The sequence below is a fragment of the Littorina saxatilis genome, linkage group LG17 (genome assembly GCF_037325665.1).
Source record: "Littorina saxatilis isolate snail1 linkage group LG17, US_GU_Lsax_2.0, whole genome shotgun sequence".
In the NCBI taxonomy this organism is placed as follows: domain Eukaryota; kingdom Metazoa; phylum Mollusca; class Gastropoda; order Littorinimorpha; family Littorinidae; genus Littorina; species Littorina saxatilis.
In genome coordinates, this window is record NC_090261.1 from 15,779,553 (window position 1) to 15,800,537 (window position 20,985).

The 20,985-nt window shown below is 46.3% G+C and overlaps 2 protein-coding genes across 6 annotated transcripts in view; one reads left to right on the forward strand and one right to left on the reverse strand.

The window, feature by feature from the left end:
• Nucleotides 1-20,985, forward strand: part of LOC138952861 (serine/threonine-protein kinase MRCK alpha-like) — a 97,568-nt gene that overhangs the window by 48,661 nt on the left and 27,922 nt on the right. For all 5 annotated transcript variants that reach the window (XM_070324597.1, XM_070324599.1, XM_070324601.1 and 2 more), the window contains exons 29-34: nt 7,457-7,529; nt 8,020-8,082; nt 8,390-8,479; nt 8,963-9,219; nt 10,289-10,409; nt 10,869-10,976. In XM_070324597.1, the coding sequence (XP_070180698.1) occupies nt 7,457-7,529; nt 8,020-8,082; nt 8,390-8,479; nt 8,963-9,219; nt 10,289-10,409; nt 10,869-10,976 (712 nt within the window). The remainder of the gene's footprint in view (nt 1-7,456; nt 7,530-8,019; nt 8,083-8,389; nt 8,480-8,962; nt 9,220-10,288; nt 10,410-10,868; nt 10,977-20,985) is intronic.
• On the reverse strand, nt 17,698-19,346 carry LOC138952530 (uncharacterized). Its single transcript, XM_070324216.1, has one exon. It carries the CDS (start codon nt 18,739-18,741, stop codon nt 17,698-17,700), a length of 1,044 nt encoding a protein of 347 aa, XP_070180317.1. The 5' UTR covers nt 18,742-19,346.

Below are 20,985 nucleotides of genomic sequence, written 5' to 3' on the forward strand. Positions count from 1 at the left end.
CAAATAAGCAAGAACAACTCAAGAAATACGGCAGCAGCTAATTAAAATCACTAGCAATGGCTGTCGGTAAAAACATAATAAAACATTCAGCGTGCAAGTGTAACTAATAAAGGCACTTTGATCGCTATGGTCACACGGTCACACGGGTCCGACCAAGTCAATTAAAACACAATGGTCACTCAAAGTCAGTGGGTCCGATCAAGTCAAAATAAAACACAATGGTTACCATCAGTGTTCACGAGGAGAACTGAATTACCATGTAATATAGTCCATTGTGGAGTTCAAAATAGATACCGGTAAGCACATGAGGCAGACGAACAATATCCTTAAAATAAGTTCACTCCAGAAATTAAACTTGCAATTTTCACGAAGGAAGACAATTTAGTCACTAGGAATTACGCACGGCCAAGGTACGTACGAACAGACACACATTCATGATGAACTGCTATTTCGTAAACACTCATACATAGACACACACAAACACACACACACGCACACACATACACGCACAACACCCACAATTAACATAACGCTTGTGCCCTCAGTAAGGACATCAGCATGGGAAGGAGAGCGGGACCATTGAATGACGGATGGGGAGGAGTGGGGTAATAATCTCTTCTGGGTGGAGACTGGGCAATGGGGTAACCAGCAGAGATCGGCCAATCAGGCTGATTGCGGCCGGACTGGAGACGGTCACGTGGATTGGAAGAGCCCCGCTGTGGCGATGGCTGGAGGCGGTTGACCTGATTGGGGCGAGAGGACCAGGTAGAGTGGTTACCGGGGAGGAGATGGTCACGAAGGTAGGGAGGGTTGACCTGAGTGGGGCGAGAAGACCAGGCAGAGTGGTTGCCGGGGAGGAGATGGTCACGTGGGTTGGGAGGGTTGACCTGGTTGGGGTGAGAGGACCAGGCCGAGCGGTCTCTGGGAGGACCGGCTGACCGGCCAGGCGAGTCTGTACTGCCCAGCGGGACACTTGTTGGGGTGGGGAGTAGAGGGTTACCACGCTTGGGACGGCTATCGTGTACTGCTTGAGCATAGGAAGGTCGGACTGGGGAGTTGTTGTTATGGAGACCGGAGGGCTGGCCAGACCTGTCATTACGGTCGGTGGTGTGAGGAGAAGGAACAGCAGCCTGGATGTTCATGGTCAACTTTGCCAGACCATGGGGAGTACTGGGGTGAAGATTGTCGTGGTACAACGCCTTTTTAGGCAGGTCCTTGGCAGTGCGGAAGGTGCAGGTGTTGTCGATGAGATCAACGCCCTCACTCTCACACATCTCCGCAAGATGCATGTTGGATTCGACCACTGTTTTGCACAGGGAATCACTCTTGCGGAGAGGGGGGAGAATGGAGGAAAAGGCTAGGCGGGCGTTGGGAAAAACTTTTCTAAGCCACTTTTTTAGTTCCAACCACCTGCTGCCGGTGACAACGTCGGTGAGGCAGGTGTTCACGCCTACGTGGACTACGATCTGCTGCACTTCTTTGTTGACTGGGATGTAGCGCAGCCAGTGCAGCAGATCGTCGACCGTGATGCCCGACACGCTGATCTTCTGGCCCTGGTTGTATGGGAACACTAGGTCAGGCCGAATGAAGCGGTACACTGAGTCTCCTAGCAGGACATGGGTTTTTCCGGTCTGAACCCGCGCGTCAGACAGCTCAGTACGGGGGTCACGGGTGGAGCTGGCTTCACTTGGGTTATCTGTGGGGCTTTGAGGGGAACGATTTGCGGGTGATGAGAGAGAGTGACTAGAGTGCGCATGGGGTGAGAGAGGTTGGGCTGGGGGCGGTGGGGGTGAGTTCAAGAGTGGGGGATGGGCGGTCTGACTGGCCACTGTTTTCCCTTGTTTAGCAGCACCAGCAGTTGACTTGTTGAGTTTCTTATGCAGATCAGAGATCTGCGACTGTAAGTCTTTGTTTTTTGACTTCAGGCTTTTGTTGTCACTTTCGACTGCCTCGACCCTACTGGTTAGGGACCGGACAGTTTCCTCGAGCTTGGTGCATTTTGTCTTGAAGTGAAGTTTTAAGGAATTGGTCACTTGGGCTTTCGCGTCCCCCAGCAGGCCAACGATAGTGTTGTTGGACTGTGCTTGGTGAGCTTGCAGACTGCCGACGCTGCGGTGTAGGGTCTTTAGGCCCTGCTTGGCCTGGGACAGCGTCAGCGGACTGGAACGTGGCGCGGCTCTGACAGCGCGGCGATGTTTGCGACGAGCGGGAGAAGGGGCGTAGGCATGACCGGACTCGAGGTCAGACCACTCCTCGTCGTCACCGCTACACTCCGAGTCACGGGCAGGAGGGTCAGTGACGTCACTGACTGGCAGGGGGGAGAGGGAGCCAGCAGATGAGGAGGCAGGGGCACTAGCGGTGGGAGCGAGTGTGGAAGTAGTAGTGATGTTGGGAGGGGTGTGTGTGGAAGTAGTAGAGACGTGGGTGGCTGGGGTAAGGATGATGGTGGTGGATATGGGGGGGAAGGATAGAGTGACAGTAGGGGGCGTGAAAGATGATGGGGTGGTTGAGGCAGGTGGGGAAGATGGGGTGGGAGAGATAGGACTGGGTTGCACCGTGCTATCTAACTCCCGATCTGTGCTGATAGGCGCAGAGCCGTAAATCTGGACAGGCAGGGGAGGCGTGTCAGGGCTGACCGGCACTTCCTGCTCAGTGGCTCTGGAACGCAGGCGCTCAGAGCGACGACTCATGGAGTCCGAAGGAGGTTTAGCTGACGTAGATTTGGGAGCCGGAAGTGTCAGCATGAACGACGAGCGACGGGTGTCGTCGGATGAGAGCTCAGTTGGTGCAGATGGGGGCGGGGCCAGAAGCGCTGTTAGTGTGGAGGGTTGTCTGAGCAGCGGGTTGTCGGTGGTGCTGTCGAACAGGGCGCTGAGGCAGGCGATCATGGCGTCGTATTCCTGACGCTTCCACGTCTGACACTGCTTGCCTTGTACCATGACGGTGCCCGTGGTATAGTACAGCGTGATAGTGATGCATTTCTTCACCTTTTTGCCGTTATCATCCAGTTCTCTGCGTAGTTGGATGATAGAGGTAAAGAGCTGTTGAGGTAGTTGGGTGGGGATGTTGTCGATGTTGGAGAAGGTTTCATGCGAGACGTCAATCTCCTTTACCGTCAGTCTGCCATCCAGCCGTATCTGCTGTCGATCGAGCCAGGTGACAGTGTCCCCGTGGATGGTCCGATCAACAGCGTATCGCCTGTACAGGAGGCAGCGCGTGGTGGGGACCAGGTCACTGGGGACCCAGAATGAGAGCTGCTTGGGGTCGAGTTTTACGTCGAGCAGCGGGTCCCACTTAAACGTGAGGGTGTTCAAGTCCATTGTGTGTTTTGTCAGAGGAGGGCAGAGTTGTTGATGTTGTAGGCTGAAGATGTAGCAGTAGCACACACATAGACGCACGCACACATGGCCTTGTGCGTTGGAGGAAAAGTTACGTCATTGTAGAGTCTCTAGTGGCCAGATTGCCGACTGATGACGTAGAGGATATCGGCTGGGACCGCAGGGCTGGCTGCCCAGCGATCAGTAATCACGCCACAGCTGGGGAGATGATCACTGGAGCATGACGACACTGAGCACGAAAAATCCCCTCCTCAGAGGAAGTAAGAACGATTGTACAGCCAGCGCTAAGCTGGCTGACCACAGAGCACACCACAAGTCAGTTGCGTCATGCTGACACACACACTGGGCAGACTGTCTAGACCCGAGGAAAGCTGCTCAGACAGTACTCTCAGATAAACTCCACTACACGCGTGGCGAGCCAGCGCCACGATGCTGCATTACGTCACACCGCCCGGTCCGATCGGGCATCACACAAAGAGAATACACATCGTGATGAAGATAATTAATGAAATCCTCACATTCAAAGCACAAGATTACTCCCTGTCGATTAAGCAATTCCTTATGGTCACTTTCGTATACTTTTAAACACAAAAACACAACTGTAGCGCAAAGCAGATGTTTGAAAAGCCGGAGCACATGAAGCGTGCCTCCTTCTCCCAAGATCGAGAGAGAGAGAGAGAGAGAGAGAGAGAGAGAGAGAGAGAGAGAGAGAGAGAGAGAGAGAGAGTGTGAGAGAGTGTGTGTGTGTAGCCTGACCTTCTGCGTTGGCAAATCATTTCAAACCTCTTGCAGGCAACGGACATATACTGTTCCTACATTTTCTTTAATATCTCGGTTAAGCATGAGTTACGGTGTCAGATTTTTTGTTCACACAGCTGGTTTTCACACATTTACCGCCCTATGCGCTTAGATAAGGTTAATTCTCCATAATAAAGAAGATATTTGTAAACAAACATTTCAATGGGGATCTTGTTCAAAGAAAAGGGCGGAGTCAACACTCTCCGACGTCACAGATTTACACCATGCGTTCCAAAAATAGCAAAACACGTGGCATGCGGCAATTTGGTTCCAGAGCATGCTGTCTCAGGTGCATGTGTATTTGTTACATCGGATATGAAGAAAGAAATGCAACTAACCTTTACCACCAGTTGTGGCCTTGATAGGGTATTCCTGTGGGGTTGGGATAAAGCTCTCTCACGAGTTTAAGCACACAGTCTGGCATCATTTCTCGGTTAATGTTTACCCGTGTGCTGTCTTTTTCGCCAAGTACAATGCACAATTCCAAGCACCGCGTCGGTCTAGCATGGACCAATACTTCTTGTAGAGTACTTGTCTAATGCTGGAATTCCTGCGGTGTGGCAATTGGCCTGTACCTAGCCACCTCTGGCGATGATTTGTCACACAAGGGCTGCAAAAGCAAAAGGCACACTGGCCTACCCCAGAGGAGAGCCCTGCACTAGGACCGTGTCTCCGGTTTCACCATCGCCTCCAGGATCAGATAACCACGTCTGCTCCCTAACGGTACACACACACGAGAGACAGCCTCTGTATCAAGGTCACACGATGATGGCCCAGCACCTCTTGGTACACAAGTCGAATCTTTTATTACACACCTTCGAGTTTCAAATGGGCACTGATTCTCAGTAAATAGTCTCCTTATTGTGTTCTTCTGGTCACTGTTAATGTTGAGAAGTGTTAAATCAAATTTCGCCATTTATTTCCATAGACAGAAAGAGATGTCAGTGCAATACAGCTTACAGACCGCAGCCTAGCCCTTACTAAGTTACTATCACCGTCGGATGTTGGAATGTGAAACACTGAGGTCTTCCCGCCTGCATCTGTCGACAACACTGATTGTGTTAGAGGCTCTCGCTGGGTGGAATAACAGACCTTGTCCCAAAGTATGCGTATACACTACGCAGATCATCACCGTTGACTTCGTCTACATGGTCCCGCTAACTATAATTACTGTCCCTGACAGTGCCTCACAGGATGGCCATGTTTACTTTGAAAACAGGAAGGGGAAATCTAAACTCGGTTTGTTCTAAGTGGACATGGGAAACAACGGGACGCGGATCTTGGGTCGCCCATGGCATCACAAATGGAAGAATCCAGGGTATGCAAATGGTCTTCTGCAGTTTATTCCAAGGTGGTAGGGGGTTGAAAGGGGGAACGAACGGGAGGGGGGAGGGGACAGTGGTCGGTGGAGCTACTATAGACTGCAGCAATGGACTGGTGCTGTGAAATCATCACCCACACATTTCGAGGTACCCTCCCCCCTCACCATTCGGTTCACAAGCCTGTTTTTGTCCTTGGTCAGTTTGAAAATGATTGGTTTGTTCAAGTATTTCGCCAAAAAAACGCGCCAAGATGTCCCTCCTTATCCTTGGCACAAAGGGTCAAAAATCCAAAACATAAGCCCTTAAAAAAATAAGGCCTTATTTTTGAAAATATGCCCATATTTTTGAAAATAAGCCCTTATTTCTAAAATAAGGCCTTATTTTCCATTATTAAGGCCTTAAATCTTTAAGCCCTTAAAAAAATATGGGCATAAAAAAATAAGCCCTTATTTGAAAATAAGGCCTTACGAGAAATAAGGCCTTATTTCTGTAAGGCCTTAATAAAAATAAGGGCATAAAAAATAAGGGCATAAAAAAATATGGGCATAAAAAAATAAGGGCATAAAAAAATAAGGCCTTATTTTTTTGACCAATCATGAAGCTGAATAGAATTCGGCTGCGCCGCTCATGCGCAGAGATCTCATAAGAAACATGGCGAATGGGGGGTTCAGAGATCGTGATGAATTTTTGAGAAGAATTTGTGCTGAAATTGCAAATTGCGAGAGAATTGGGGTTTTGGCGAGTTTGTGCGCGCTTTCGAATGCGTGAAGCCATGCTGTATCCGCTCGATGTTATGACGGATGTTTTGAACGAGAGGCGAGTTTGTGCGCGCTTTCGAATGTCCGGATGCGCAGTAGCGATGCGCAGAAAAATATGGGCATATTTTTTTAAGGGCTTATTTTTTTAAGGTCATAACAGAAATAAGGCCTTATTTCAGTAAGGCCTTAACAGAAATAAGGCCTTATTTCATTATGCCCTTATTTCCTTATGGCTGTAAATATTTAAGGCCTTATTTCTAAAATAAGGCCTTATTTATAGAAATAAGGGCTTATTTTCAAAAATATGGGCATATTTTTTTAAGGGCTTATTCTTTGGATTTTTGACCCTTTGTGCCAAGGATACCTCCTCATTTTAGTGGTGTTTGACGCTTGCCCCACTCACTTAGTCAGAGTCTGATGCAAAAATTGACTCGAGAATTCTGTTCATTGACGTTGTGACGTACTAAACTTGTTTATTGTTCGCGGTTTTGGCTGATTCTGTGTTGTTTTTCTGCAATATCAGCGAAAATACCATAAGCAGTGACTGAGTTACAGCAACCAAGACTAAGTTTCATTTTGTCCGTTTGACTAGCCTGACATCTACAGCCTTGACATTGTTATTCTGTTTTTGTCTGTGTGACTGATTTCTTTGACACAAAGGTTCTCTGTGTGAAAGTTCGATTGTATTGTAAATATAAACAAGATACGCAATCAACATGCAAGATATCACAAATGTTCAGAAACGAAAATATGTCAAAAACTCTGAAGAAGCTGTTAAAAGAAGAAATGCTGCTTGCACAGACAGAAAGCCAGATGGTAAAATTCAGTTTAGAGGTGAGAGAGAGGAAATTGATCTTATTTACGCCCAAGTTCAAAAGGTTAAAACATTTTTGGGAGAAGGTCTTGGCATAGTAAGGTAGGACATTACACACTTTCTCCTTCCATCTGGCCTGTTCGTGTTTACATCGCGTGCCACGCGTTGTGCTATTTTTGCTAAGCCCCGCCCATTTTTCTGTTGCATGATGGGAGAGGCCGGATTGGCCGTGATGTGTTTAAGAGTACTAAGCAACCAAATTCTTTTTTTGGTGAGTTAATGGTTTTAGAGGGTTTAAAGGAATTTAGGGAGGGGAGGGGGGTGCATGCAGAAGCTCCTGACCCGTGTAATATTTTGTAAGCTTGAAAAAGGCTTTTCAGGGGGCATGTTTATGTCACCATTATAACGATGTTTATTTTTTTGCAGGTGTACAGTGCCCAAGAAGTATGTGATAATTCCCTGACCCTTGTCAAGAGCACTCATTCTGCCGTGATATTGGGTAAGATATTGTGACTACACTGGAATTCAGTGAAACTTTTTTCTTATTACCTAGATGTGTTAGATGTAGACTTTCTGTTTTATTGGATGAAAATGAAAGGGAAGTCATCATCAAATTGTTTGTCACATTAATTGTGTTATGATATTGCTGAGTTAAAAGGCAAGCGAGTGGGTACACCAGCAATAGGATAAAAGTGTCCCTTATCGAGGACACATAACAAAGATCTTCAGCCTGGCTGTGTTATGTGCAGAGTGAGAATTTTTGTGTTCTAAACTAATGTCACAGAATGTCATGGGTGTCACATAAGAATTAACGTTAAAGTAGCATGTGTGATAGTGAAACAGTTTTGGTAATACAGGTGACTGCTGTTTCACACATGAATTTGAATTTGTTACGGAGCTTTGGAAAGAAAAGTCTGGATGACTTAAAATCCATTTGTACTGTTTGTATTTCTGTGTTGTGAACTGTTTTTATGTTTCTGTCCTTGCAGATTCCACAAGAATAGTACTAGGCACAGAAGACGGTCTTCATGTAGTAGATCTCAGCAAAGACCGTAAGTACACCTTTTGCCCTTGTGTATTTGACCACTCACATCAGGACAAGATTTTGTTGAGTGGATCAGTTTCCTCTTTTGAAGTTTAAGAATGAGGATGGATGAAGGTATGTCAGGTTTTGCGCAGGAAAAGATACAGTTTGTATCTTGGCTTTGTTTTTGTGTCTGTGTGAGGAAGGGGGTGGGGGAGGGAAGTAGAGTTCAGCGTTGGAGGAAAAGACTATGGATCATTTGTCCCCCTCAACCAAATTCAGATGGAACATACTCAAAGTCTTTACCTGTTATAAATCTGTTTTGCTTCTTGCAGAATATCTTCGGATTGGCGACAGAAATGAGAGGAAACAAGTGTACATGATGGACTTGGTGCTAGGACCACAGTTGCTGGTCTATATTTATGGTAAGTAGCCGTTGTGATTACTTTTTTATGTAAGTTATGAAATGTGTGAAATTTAACAGTAGAGCCTCGCTTTTTTTGGGTTTAGTTCTCTTTAGTTCAGGTGACCCTCGAAGCTGAGAAAGCCGTTATATTTGTGAAACATAGCACGGAAGGTTGTAACACAGCTCTTTTTGTTTCTGACTTGCCAAAATCAGATTGCAGAGAGTGCTTGTTACTGTTAACGTGTTCTGCTGAAAAAATTAGGCAATGTATGCAAGATATGGTTTTGTTGGTTTGTTCCTTGCATATTAAAGACAACTTGAGGAAGTTCTTTTTACTTTTAACAGCTTTGATAAGTGAAATTATACAGAGAATACCTTTGTTGGTGAAGGGCAAACACTGTATAATGTTCGCATACCAAGACACTTTCACCATCTTTCTTTCGTTTTGTGTGCAACAGTGTAGAGTTTTGGTTCATGTAAAAACGACCCCCTCTTGTTGCAGGCAAGCAACATCACATCAAACTGCTGCACGTCTCAGCGCTGGATGGCGGGGACTCTGAGCCAGTGAAGATCACGGAGACCAAGGGCTGCAGCATGTTCTGCACAGGCACGGTACAGCAGCAGGGCGGCAGCAACACGGCTAGCGCTGTCACTGCGGTTGGCGGGGGCAACGGGGGCATCATGCACTGTCTGTGTGTGGCCATCAAGCGCACTGTGCAGGTCTACGAGCTCATCAAGACCAGGCAGCGAGTTCACAAGGTGAGTCGGGACTGCACCGTTTCATTACCGTATTTGACGGATTACAAGACGCACCGTTTTATAAGCCGCACCCCCGACTTTTTAACAAAAAATTGGGACGAGCCACGTATAGGCCGCGTCACTATATTAGCCGCCGTCGAAAAAAAATATAATCAGATCGTGTCAATCAATCAAAACAACCAGGCAAACGAAAGTACGGTATTTGGCGAAATCGGCTCCGAGAATAAACAAGTGAAACAAAGAAGAAAAGTGAAAAAGTTTGAAGAAAAATATCACACACACAATTTGTAACCAACACACACATGTAGTCCCGCCCGGAATAAGCTTTTTTGGGATGATTTACGACTTTTGCGCACATTTCGAGCAGACGAAAACACAACATGGCGGCTCTCGCTCCTCCAACTATCGCGAGACACAAAAAAACGAAATCTCGCGCGCGCGAGATCCTGATACATCCGGTGTTTCTCTGTACGCTATCTTGTCACGACGACTTGTTGACAAACGAAGATTCGCGAAAGAAAGAGAAAAGCGCCGAGTCTTGAGTAGAGAGCTAATAAAGTACCGGTAATCGAGCGAAATGGAAATCTGCGGCGACTTCCATTAGGTGAATGCTATTCAAGTTTAGGTAACGTTTTAGCCGCATCTTTTTATAAGCCGCTATGCGTTTTTTGTTTTTTTAAAAAGTCGCGGCTTGTAGTCCGTCAAATACGGTATGTCTCAAAAGAGTCTTTCTCTTGTATCGCTTTTGGTATTTTTACACACCACACATGGCATCATGTGAACTTGTCCATGTTTTTGGTGCTGTACACTTACCACTGAGAAAGAAAAATACCATACAATTTCAGATTCATCACTTGCTAGGGAATATGATGGACGGGTATTTCTTGTTGGTTTGTCCTGAGTGCACACTGCTAGCATTTTACTATTTACCTGAAAGCATGCAACAAGTGCATGGGCATAGAGTACAGTTCTAGACAGGTGTGTTAGCACAGCCTGTTTACTGCTGATAGCTTTGAGATTGCATTATTTGCGATAAGCTAATGTTGTTTTGTGTGTGTGTTTTGCCCAGATCAAGGACATCCAGGTGCCGGGCACAGTGCAGTGTATTGAGATGATGAGCGACAGGCTGTGTGTGGGCTACCCCTCGTCTTTCGCCATCTACAGTGTACAGGGGGATGCTGCTCCTATGTGTAAGTGTTACCATATTCACCGGGAGTGTAGCTGCATATAAAAACTTTGATAACTTCAGGTAAAACAATAGCACAGAAGACTAAGTGGTGTTCCGTCGCAGATGGAAACTAAAAGTCTTTTGCATGCATAGATGGGAAACAAGTACAGCAGTGTAAACAGAGCATTACACAGATGAAAGGTGAAATGAATAGTGTGAAGGGTTCATCAATGATGAACATGGGAGGTGACAACGGTGTCAATATAAGACATCAAAGTTGAGTTCAAGTTAGCATAGCTTTTTCTGCTTTCATTGTTTGAAATTCCTGCATGTACTCATATTTTGTGTTTTTTGTGTGTGCATTAGTGAGCTTTCTCCTTAGGCAGTGGTACTCTGTTTTTGGGGGGAGTTAGCACGGCTGAGAGTTATTATTGTGACCTGAAACAGGGCGAAGTGACTGTGACTTGTGATGATGTTTCAGCCTTGGTGAACACGGATGACCCGAGTCTCAAGTTCCTGACGCAGAACCCAGTGGACGCCATGCTGGCCATCGAGCTGTCCTCCAGCGAGTTCATGCTGCTGTTCAACGGTACAAACAGCCACACTCGACTTGCAATAGATGAATTTCGAAAATAGCTGTTGGGTTTGTATGGGTTGTGAAAGAGTGAATACCCTTGCTTTTAGGGGGACAAACATTGCAGGGGCCAATCACTAGCGAAGGGTGTATTTCTGAAACGTGAACAAGTAGCACGTGTTGCCCCAAAACAAGCAAGGGTATTTCCTTTTTTACAACAACCCATACAAATCTGACAGAGTTATTTAAGAACCTCGTCTATTTCTCTTCAAGATTTAGGGATATGGGTTTCTTTTGTGGCAGATTTGATTAAAACCGGGGGCTGCCAGGGGATTGTGCGGGATGTTTCTTATTTACTCGTGATGTTGTTTGACCTCGCGTTGTGTTTTGTTTTGAGTGTAAGAATATTTCCCGTTTCCCTCTCTTATCCCCGATGCAGTAGACTCTAGTTTTCAGCTATCATACGGCCAACGGCCTCTCTCTTGCAACGAATGTAGCCCACACCGTGGTTGTACAGTTTAAAACATCATTTTTATTCTACAAGTGCATGAAATCAAAACATCGTCACTTTCACGCAGACTCGTCACTTCACAACTATCTCTGTCGTGTCTCGGTACTGTCGCTGACTGTCGTTTACACAAGGGGGGTGATTATCAGGTTCCCGATTGACAAGGAACTTATTCAGACTTAAAGTCTTTATATTAACAGAACTCCCGATTAACAAGGAGCTATTTAGTGCATGAGATACTATCACTATCAGATTCCCGATTGGCAAGGAATTTATACAAACGTTATAACAAAACTCCCGATTGACAAGGAGCTATTTAGTGCATGAGATACTATCAGATTCCCGATTGGCAAGGAATTTATACAAGCGTTATAACAGAACTCCCGATTGACAAGGAGCTATTTAGTGTAGACTGCAAGGTTCCTAGTTCACAAGGAATGATTAACAACAGATCTAAGCAATAAATCCTTACGGTTAGAAATGAAGGCCGGCTTCCGATTAACGAAGAAGTCGGCTAAGGTTTACTTTTCCCGGTTAACAAGGAATTTAGTTAAAGTTAAATGACTCCCGATTAACAAAGAGTCTGAAGTTAAGGTTAGGTGACTCCCGATTAACAAAGAGTGCCGCGCACTTGAAATCCAAAACATTATATAGACCTCAAATCTTTGGACTATTTCGCATAATCATGCGCTACAGTGAACTCTGACCCTGAATCACTTACTTCCGGCAAATAATCCGGTTCTTCTTCAATTTATACTACTCTATTTTCCGCTAACCGTCGTTAAACAACCATGTCCGTAAGGGACTATTATCCTAAAGAAACTTATCATTTTATCAAACAACTCCCGCACATCGAGACTAACAGATCAGCAGCTGGTCGTCTGCAACAAAGTCACGTCTGCTTGAAGCGTCAGTGCTAAGCTGTTCTAAAAGCTAGCATCGTGCGTCGTAAATTACGTCACATAAAAGATGGCGTCAAGTGCATGCGTACCAATGAAGTCACTCAAACACGCGCACGCACACTGAATATTATTACGTGGGCTGTAAGGCTATTCCCTCACAATCCCCACCACTCAAATTCAATGTCATTTTGTTAACAACAATTAATTGAATAAAATTGCAAGAGATCATCTGGAACACATACTAAATATTTCTTACTAGTGCCCTCGAAAGGTCCTCGGGCAAACTCATCATTATCCATGCGATAATTATTGTCTCTTTGGTTGAACTGACTTCAACCACAAGCTATCCAACCTGACCAGCGCTAAAGCTAAATGCATTATTGTCCGTGATGGCCGGTCAAGAGTATCGAAACTCGTAGTTCGCCGAATGCATGGCGACGTCGACGACCCACAGAAGGTTAGAGGTGAGTGATGATGGCTGCATTGATGACCCACAGAAGGTTAGAGGTGAGTGATGACCGCGGCATTGATGACCCACAGATGGTTAGAGGTGAGTAATGATGGCGGCATTGCTGACCCACAGAAGGTTAGAGGTGAGTGATGATGGCTGCATTGATGACCCACAGAAGGTTAGAGGTGAGTGATGATGGCTGCATTGCTGACCCACAGAAGGTTAGAGGTGAGTGATGATAGCGGCATTGCTGACCCACAGAAGGTTAGAGGTGAGTGATGATGGCTGCATTGATGACCCACAGAAGGTTACGGACTTGCTGTGACACCGGTTTTGCAGGGGAGGGTGTCGCATTACCCATCCACCGGGAGCCAATGACGTTATGCGACTAATGTTCTTTGTAGTTAGACAGCGGGGTGGTTAGCAGGCATCTTCTTCTTCTTTCAACCAGTTGGCAGGGTATCAGGTTAGCAGGTTATTATGAAATCCATCCCCTTACCCCTTTCTTTACCATTCCCTAGGCCTTCTCCACCCCTCTGTACTGTTTAAGGTCATCCTTATGCACCCACACAGAGGGACACCCCTCTTTATACTGCAAGAGCACGGAACTGTAACCCTTCACTGCCATAACCTGGTAGGGACCCGTCCACCCGGTGCCTAACTTCTGATTGGCCTTGGGGGGGTACCACCTCCACACCAGGGACCCTACATCGTAGTTCCTTCTTTTACAGTTCCTGTCATAGGACTTTTTCTGCCTACTGGCGCTACTCTTCACGTTCTCTCGAACGAACTCAAAAGCCCGCTCCAACCCTTCCCGTAACCACTCCACATATTGGCTAGGGCAATCCCTCTTCGTTTCCCCCGGGGCCGGACCCACGACCATCCCGATAGGAAGAGTGACCTCACGCCCAAACATTAGCAGGTTAGGGGAACACTTAGTGGACTGCTGCTGGGAAGCCCTATAGGCCATAAGAACGAAAGGTATGTGATCGTCCCAGTCACTCCGTTGCTCATTAACCAATATGGCTAACAGCTGTTGTAACGTCTGGTTAAACCTTTCTACAAGCCCGTCGCTTTGCGGTCGGTAAGGCGTAGTCCTTGTCTTGTCAATGTCCAGTAAGTCACACATGCATCCAAACAGCACACTCTCAAATTCCCTCCCTTGGTCTGTATGGATGGAATTAGGTACGCCGAACCGGCTTATGAACTCTGTGACCAGCTTATCGGCCACTGCCTGGGCCGTATGATTCTCTAGGGGGTAGGCCTCCACCCACTTGGTAAAGTAGTCTGTCACTACCATGATATACTCGTTACCGTGATTGCTCATCGGCAAAGGGCCTACAATATCAATGGCTATTTTGTCCATAGGGGATCCCACGTTTACGTGTTGTAATGGTTCTTTCCCCCTCCCAGGACCAGGTTTCTTTCTCGCGCAAGGGATGCATTCCGCACACCATCTCGCAACATCACTATGCATCCCTGGCCAATAGGCCACTTGTTTGACTCTAGACAACGTTTTGTCACGTCCAAAATGACTAGACGATCTAACGTCATGTGTCATTTTCATAATGCGGTAACGCACTGCTGAAGGTGCTACTAGCACCGTGCGAGGTTCACCAGTACCCACGGCCGCAATCCGTCGGTAAAGTATTCCCTCTATCACCCTCAAGTTATCCCACAAGTTCAACAACGACTTGACCGCCTGACTATACTGAGATGCTTCGTTCCCGCGTGGCCTTTCAACTCCGCTATTGATCAACTCGATGACCACCCGCGTCACCGGGTCCTCTGTTTGCCACTGTCTTATCTCCTCCGTTGTCCAACTATCGGACCAATCGCTTCGTAGCCCCTCTAAACATTCCAAATGATCTGACTCACTTCTCTCGGCTGCCCCGTCCGCCGCAGCGGAGTAGGCGCCCTCCCCGGACTCAATCTCTCTCACGAGATCATGTGTGCCGGGTACCTCACTATGGGTTCGGGACCCCTCAGGCGACCCGATAGTACCCGTAGCTACCCCCGTTCCTGCTTCCCCTTCCGAGTGAACAGAAACGTCACCCTGCGGACACGAACCTTCTCCTAGACTCTTCTCTAGAGATTCCCCTGTGCCCACAAAGTACCCAGGTGGAAGGCAAAACTCGCTAGGTGCCAAAACAAACTCATCCTCGTCCCACGAAGCAGATTTACTCTGAGAGCTTCCCTGACCATCCCGCTTTTCCTTTCCTTCCCCTGTTTTAAGTTGAGAGCGAGTAACCATTTGGTGTTTAACGGGAGGCGATTCCTCACGTCCTTTTTCTGCGACGAATACCCCAGTTACGTCCCTTGCTTCATGCTGGGCAGATTTACTCTGAGTAACCTGATTTCCGTCTATGCCTGTTCTTTGAACAACCTCGGCAGGGGTTGCGGCGTTTGACCCGCTTTCTCCCTCCTTTGCATCTTGTTTCACTACATGCACATGCGTGCTCTCGCCTACGCACTCTGAACAGTTGTCTCGTTTGCATGCACGATAAGGCTTGCGTGACATTGCGTCTGAATTGCCGTGTAGTGTGCCTTTGCGATATTCCATGTCAAAATCATATGAGTCTAGCGTAGCTATCCATCTGGCGACCATACCCTCTGGGTTCTTAAAATTCCTAAGCCACCGTAATGAACTGTGGTCGGTTCGTACGAGGAATTTCCTCCCTGCCAAGTAATGGCGAAAGTGTTTCACGAACGTGACCACTGCGTATAGCTCGCGATACGTGACGCAGTACCTACGCCTACTGGGACATAGAGTTTTGCTAGCATAGGCAATCACCTTCTCTTCCCCGTCCTGTACCTGGCTAAGCACTGCCCCCACTGACCATCCCGATGCGTCGGTGTCTAACACAAACGTTCCCTCTCTACGAGGATAAGCCAACACTGGGGCCATGATCAATGCTTCCTTAAGCTGCTCGAATGCCCTCTGGCAGTCGTCACCCCATACAAAGATAGCTCGCTTCTTGGTCAAACTCGTGAGAGGCACTGCCTTATCGGCAAAGTCTCTAATGAACTTCCTGTAATACGAGGCTAGCCCCAAGAAACTTCTAACCTCCGTCACCGTAGTGGGAGTAGGCCAATCTCTGACTGCCTCTATCTTTGCTTCGTCACACTTTATCCCTTCTTCAGAGATCACATGCCCGAGAAAGGACACTTCCTTTTGATACAACTGACATTTAGCAGCCTTCAACCTCAAGTTCGCCCCCTGGAATCTCTGAAATACCCTCCTTAGATTTTCCAGGTGATCTTCCTCGCTCTTTCCCATAACCACAATGTCATCCACGTATACCAACACCCTGTCGAAACCCACTCCTTGGAGCGTCAACTCCATGAGTCTCTGAAAGGTCGAGCAGCTGTTGCACAACCCAAAAGGCAACACCTTGAACTGGTAATGACCCACATGCGTACTGAAAGCTGTCTTTTCCTTGTCACTATCCTTCATTTCAACTTGGAAATAGCCCTGTGCCATGTCTAAGGTAGAAAACCATTTGCTACCCGCCAAGAGATCGAGTGACTCGTCTATTCTAGGCAGAGGATAAGCGTCCTTCTTTGTCAACGCATTGAGCTTTCTGAAATCAACACAGAAACGTACGCTACCGTCTTTCTTCTTCACTAGAACCACGGGGGCAGCCCAAGGGCTTTCACTTGGCTCTATCACATCCGCTTCACACATTTTCCTCACCTCTTCCTCGATCACCTCTCTCTGCGCTATGGGGGGTCTACGAGGGGGGATTTTGACTGGTCTGTTTCCTTCCACGTTGATTTCGTGCTTGGTCCTTCCGGACCGTCCTAACTGCCCTGTGGTCTCGTAAAAGACTTCTCGAAACTCACTCACTAAACCCAGTAACTTTTCTTTGGTTGGGGCGCTCACTCCCCTGTCTACCTTTCCCATCATGTCTGTCAATGGCGCTGATAGCCCCACGCTATCTTTCTCTCCCCGACTATCGTGACTCTTTTTCTCAATTTCCCTGTTTTCCACCTGCTCTACTGCTTGGATGGAGGCTACGATCATTCCCCCTTCTAGATGCATCTCATGTTCAGAAAAGTTCGAAATCGGAACGTAAATTCCCTCGCTCCCGACAGATACCATCGCCCTAGGCACCTCCATACCCGGGTGCTTGTTAGCCTGACGTAGGGGTTCTATGAGTCCCTCCCGTTTTCCTGTCCAATCTCCCGTTACCATGGCCCTGACCAACCTTTCGCTATTGGGGGGTATGTTCACTGATTCCGTGACCCTAACCCTAGCGCACGTCTGACTCGCTTCACTGATCATCTGCACCGCCCGGCCGTGAATATGCAAGGTACCCTTACCAAAATCAAGAGAGGTAGCATTCTTTTTCAGAAAATCCATCCCCAGTATGCCCTGAGCCCCTTTGATTTCTCCCACGACCATCTGGGTCCTGAACTTTTGCCCATCGATGCTCATAGAGAATCGGCCTTTTCCCTGAACTCCCAAAGGATCGCCGTTTGCCATGCTCAAACGATTGCTAACTGGGTTGAGCTTGGGTCTCCTATCTCCCATAGCTTCAAAAACTTCTGCCGAGAGAATAGTCATGCCTGCCCCTGTATCGACCAACATCTCTATCTTTTGCATGCCCACTTCGACCGGTATTAGCCAACAGGCACCTGCAGCTATGCTTACTCTCACGGGTGGTTGTTCTTTACTACCTTGATTGGCCTTTGCGTCTTCACGGTGGGCTGTGTTCTTGGCCTCGAACGCAACCCCATCTAGTTTAACGGCGCTGACTGAGCGTTCCCCATTGGCTGTGCCCATCCCCCTTGTCTTTCCTTCTTTCTAGGACACTGACGAGCGAAATGTTGGGGATCACCGCAAACAAAACAGCTACCCGTCTCGGGCTTTCATGCCCTGCCTCTCGACAACTCCTCTATTTTCTTTTCTAACATGTCCATTTTTCTACTCATGTCTTCTTCGTTTGCGTTTTCCTCTTTCTTTCCATCCCCTCCTCCTACGTATCGGATCGCTGACCCAGCGTCCTCGGGCTTTTTCAACGTCTTTTCGGGAAACCCGTTATTCTTGAAAGCTACGTATTCCCCGGCTAGCGACACTGCTTCGTCTAGGGTACTGGGGTGTCCGAACTGCACCCTCTCTCTGAGAGCCTCTTCCGACAATCCACCAATAAACTGTTCTATCAGTATGAGTTCCCTTGCCCCAGTTTCCATGTCCCTATAAGCCCTGGTAGCCAAGCGACAGAGTGCAAACCCATACTCCTCAACTGTTTCCTGCTTTCTACGTCTTCTGTTGCGAAACTCGCACCTGTACGACATCACTCTCTCTTTAGGACTGAACCTCTTTGCCAGCGCGCTGGTCAACGCAACGAAATCTCTCTTTTCTTCCTGTTGCAAATACCCCAACACCTGCTGAGCAGCCCCTCTAAGACTCAACGACAATTGAATCCCCTTTTCTTCTTCTGTCCACTCATTCCAAGTCGACACCCCATCAAAATGTTCTAGGTAGTCATTCAAATCAATTGAGGTACCATCGTACTTATCAGCTTGAATCGATTTCCTGCTGGCATGTTGGTAGGGTTTTTCCCTCTCTATGAATAGACCTGGGCGACGTGTTCCCTCATCTACCCTATGATTGGCTGACCCTTGACCCCAATCTGCATAAGCTTTCACGTGACCGTTCTCGGCCCGTTCGCTCTCAACCTCGTACCCTGAGTCAAAAGACATGTGCATTTCGCCTTTCTGTTCATTCTCTGGATATTGTGATGGATACCTATATCTTCGTGGTGTTTCTGACCACCTAGTCTGACCTCCCCGAAGGTAACTGTCTTCCATTTCTATTTCTCTTTCTTCTCTCCTTGCCATCGAACCCTTAGCCGTAAGAAAACTTGGTGAGAGAGCGCTCACGACTTGCCCTAGTCTTGACAAAATACCCATCTTTCTTTTGTTCAAAACAATTCAATCTTTGCGAAATCTTCGCCGAACTTCCACTAACATGAACTATATCAACTTCATAAATGGGAATGTAACAGAACTTATTTCATAATAAGCCAACACATTTCAAATCCTGTCTGAACCTACGTCATACAAAATAGCAACAATCCCGCTTCAAATCATCGTACACACGTATAGCAACAATGTAGCAAATACAATGAAAAAATGTTTCTTTCTTACCTTGTTTTTCGACGTCCTTCGAAAACAAACACAGTTGGAGGTGTTTCCTCTCTTTTCTTTCTCTTTTTTTTTTTTTTTTTCACTTTCTCAACCACGGTCTGGGCTACCGTTAAATTTACTTCACTAGATCTATTAACTTGTTAAAATCCTGGTGCACGGTCACCATTTAATGTGGCAGATTTGATTAAAACCGGGGGCTGCCAGGGGATTGTGCGGGATGTTTCTTATTTACTCGTGATGTTGTTTGACCTCGCGTTGTGTTTTGTTTTGAGTGTAAGAATATTTCCCGTTTCCCTCTCTTATCCCCGATGCAGTAGACTCTAGTTTTCAGCTCTCATACGGCCAACGGCCTCTCTCTTGCGAACGAATGTAGCCCACACCGTGGTTGTACAGTTTAAAACATCATTATATTTAGTCAAGTTTTGACTAAATATTTTAACATCGAGGGGGAATCGAAACGAGGGTATGGTGTATGTGCGTGTGTGTGTGTGTGTGTGTGTGTGTGTGTCTGTCTGTGTGTGTGTGTGTGTGTGTGTGTAGAGCGATTCAGACTAAACTACTGGACCGATCTTTATGAAATTTGACATGAGAGTTCCTGGGTATGAAATCCCCGAACGTTTTTTTCATTTTTTTGATAAATGTCTTTGATGACGTCATATCCGGCTTTTCGTGAAAGTTGAGGCGGCACTGTCACGCCCTCATTTTTCAACCAAATTGGTTCAAATTTTGGTCAAGTAATCTTCGACGAAGCCCGGGGTTCGGTATTGCATTTCAGCTTGGTGGCTTAAAAATTAATTAATGACTTTGGTCATTAAAAATCTGAAAATTGTAAAAAAAAATAAAAATTTATAAAACGATCCAAATTTACGTTTATCTTATTCTCCATCATTTGCTGATTCCAAAAACATATAAATATGTTATATTTGGATTAAAAACAAGCTCTGAAAATTAAATATATAAAAATTATTATCAAAATTAAATTGTCCAAATCAATTTAAGAACACTTTCATCTTATTCCTTGTCGGTTCCTGATTCCAAAAACATATAGATATGATATGTTTGGATTAAAAACACGCTCAGAAAGTTAAAACAAAGAGAGGTACAGAAAAGCGTGCTATCCTTCTTAGCGCGACTACTACCCCGCTCTTCTTGTCAATTTCACTGCCTTTGCCGTGAGCGGTGGACTGACGATGCTACGAGTATACGGTCTTGCTGAAAAATGGCAGCTACTTGACTAAATATTGTATTTTCGCCTTACGCGACTTGTTTTTATTCTACAAGTGCATGAAATCAAAACATCGTCACTTTCACGCAGACTCGTCACTTCACAACTATCTCTGTCGTGTCTCAGTACTGTCGCTGACTGTCGTTTACACAAGGGGGGTGATTATCAGGTTCCCGATTGACAAGGAACTTATTCAGACTTAAAGTCTTTATATTAACAGAACTCCCGATTAACAAGGAGCTATTTAGTGCATGAGATACTATCACTATCAGATTCCCGATTGGCAAGGAATTTATACAAACGTTATAACAAAACTCCCGATTGACAAGGAGCTATTTAGTGCATGAGATACTATCAGATTCCCGATTGGCAAGGAATTTATACAAGCGTTATAACAGAACTCCCGATTGACAAGGAGCTATTTAGTGTAGACTGCAAGGTTCCTAGTTCACAAGGAATGATTAACAACAGATCTAAGCAATAAATCCTTACGGTTAGAAATGAAGGCCGGCTTCCGATTAACGAAGAAGTCGGCTAAGGTTTACTTTTCCCGGTTAACAAGGAATTTAGTTAAAGTTAAATGACTCCCGATTAACAAAGAGTCTGAAGTTAAGGTTAGGTGACTCCCGATTAACAAAGAGTGCCGCGCACTTGAAATCCAAAACATTATATAGACCTCAAATCTTTGGACTATTTCGCATAATCATGCGCTACAGTGAACTCTGACCCTGAATCACTTACTTCCGGCAAATAATCCGGTTCTTCTTCAATTTATACTACTC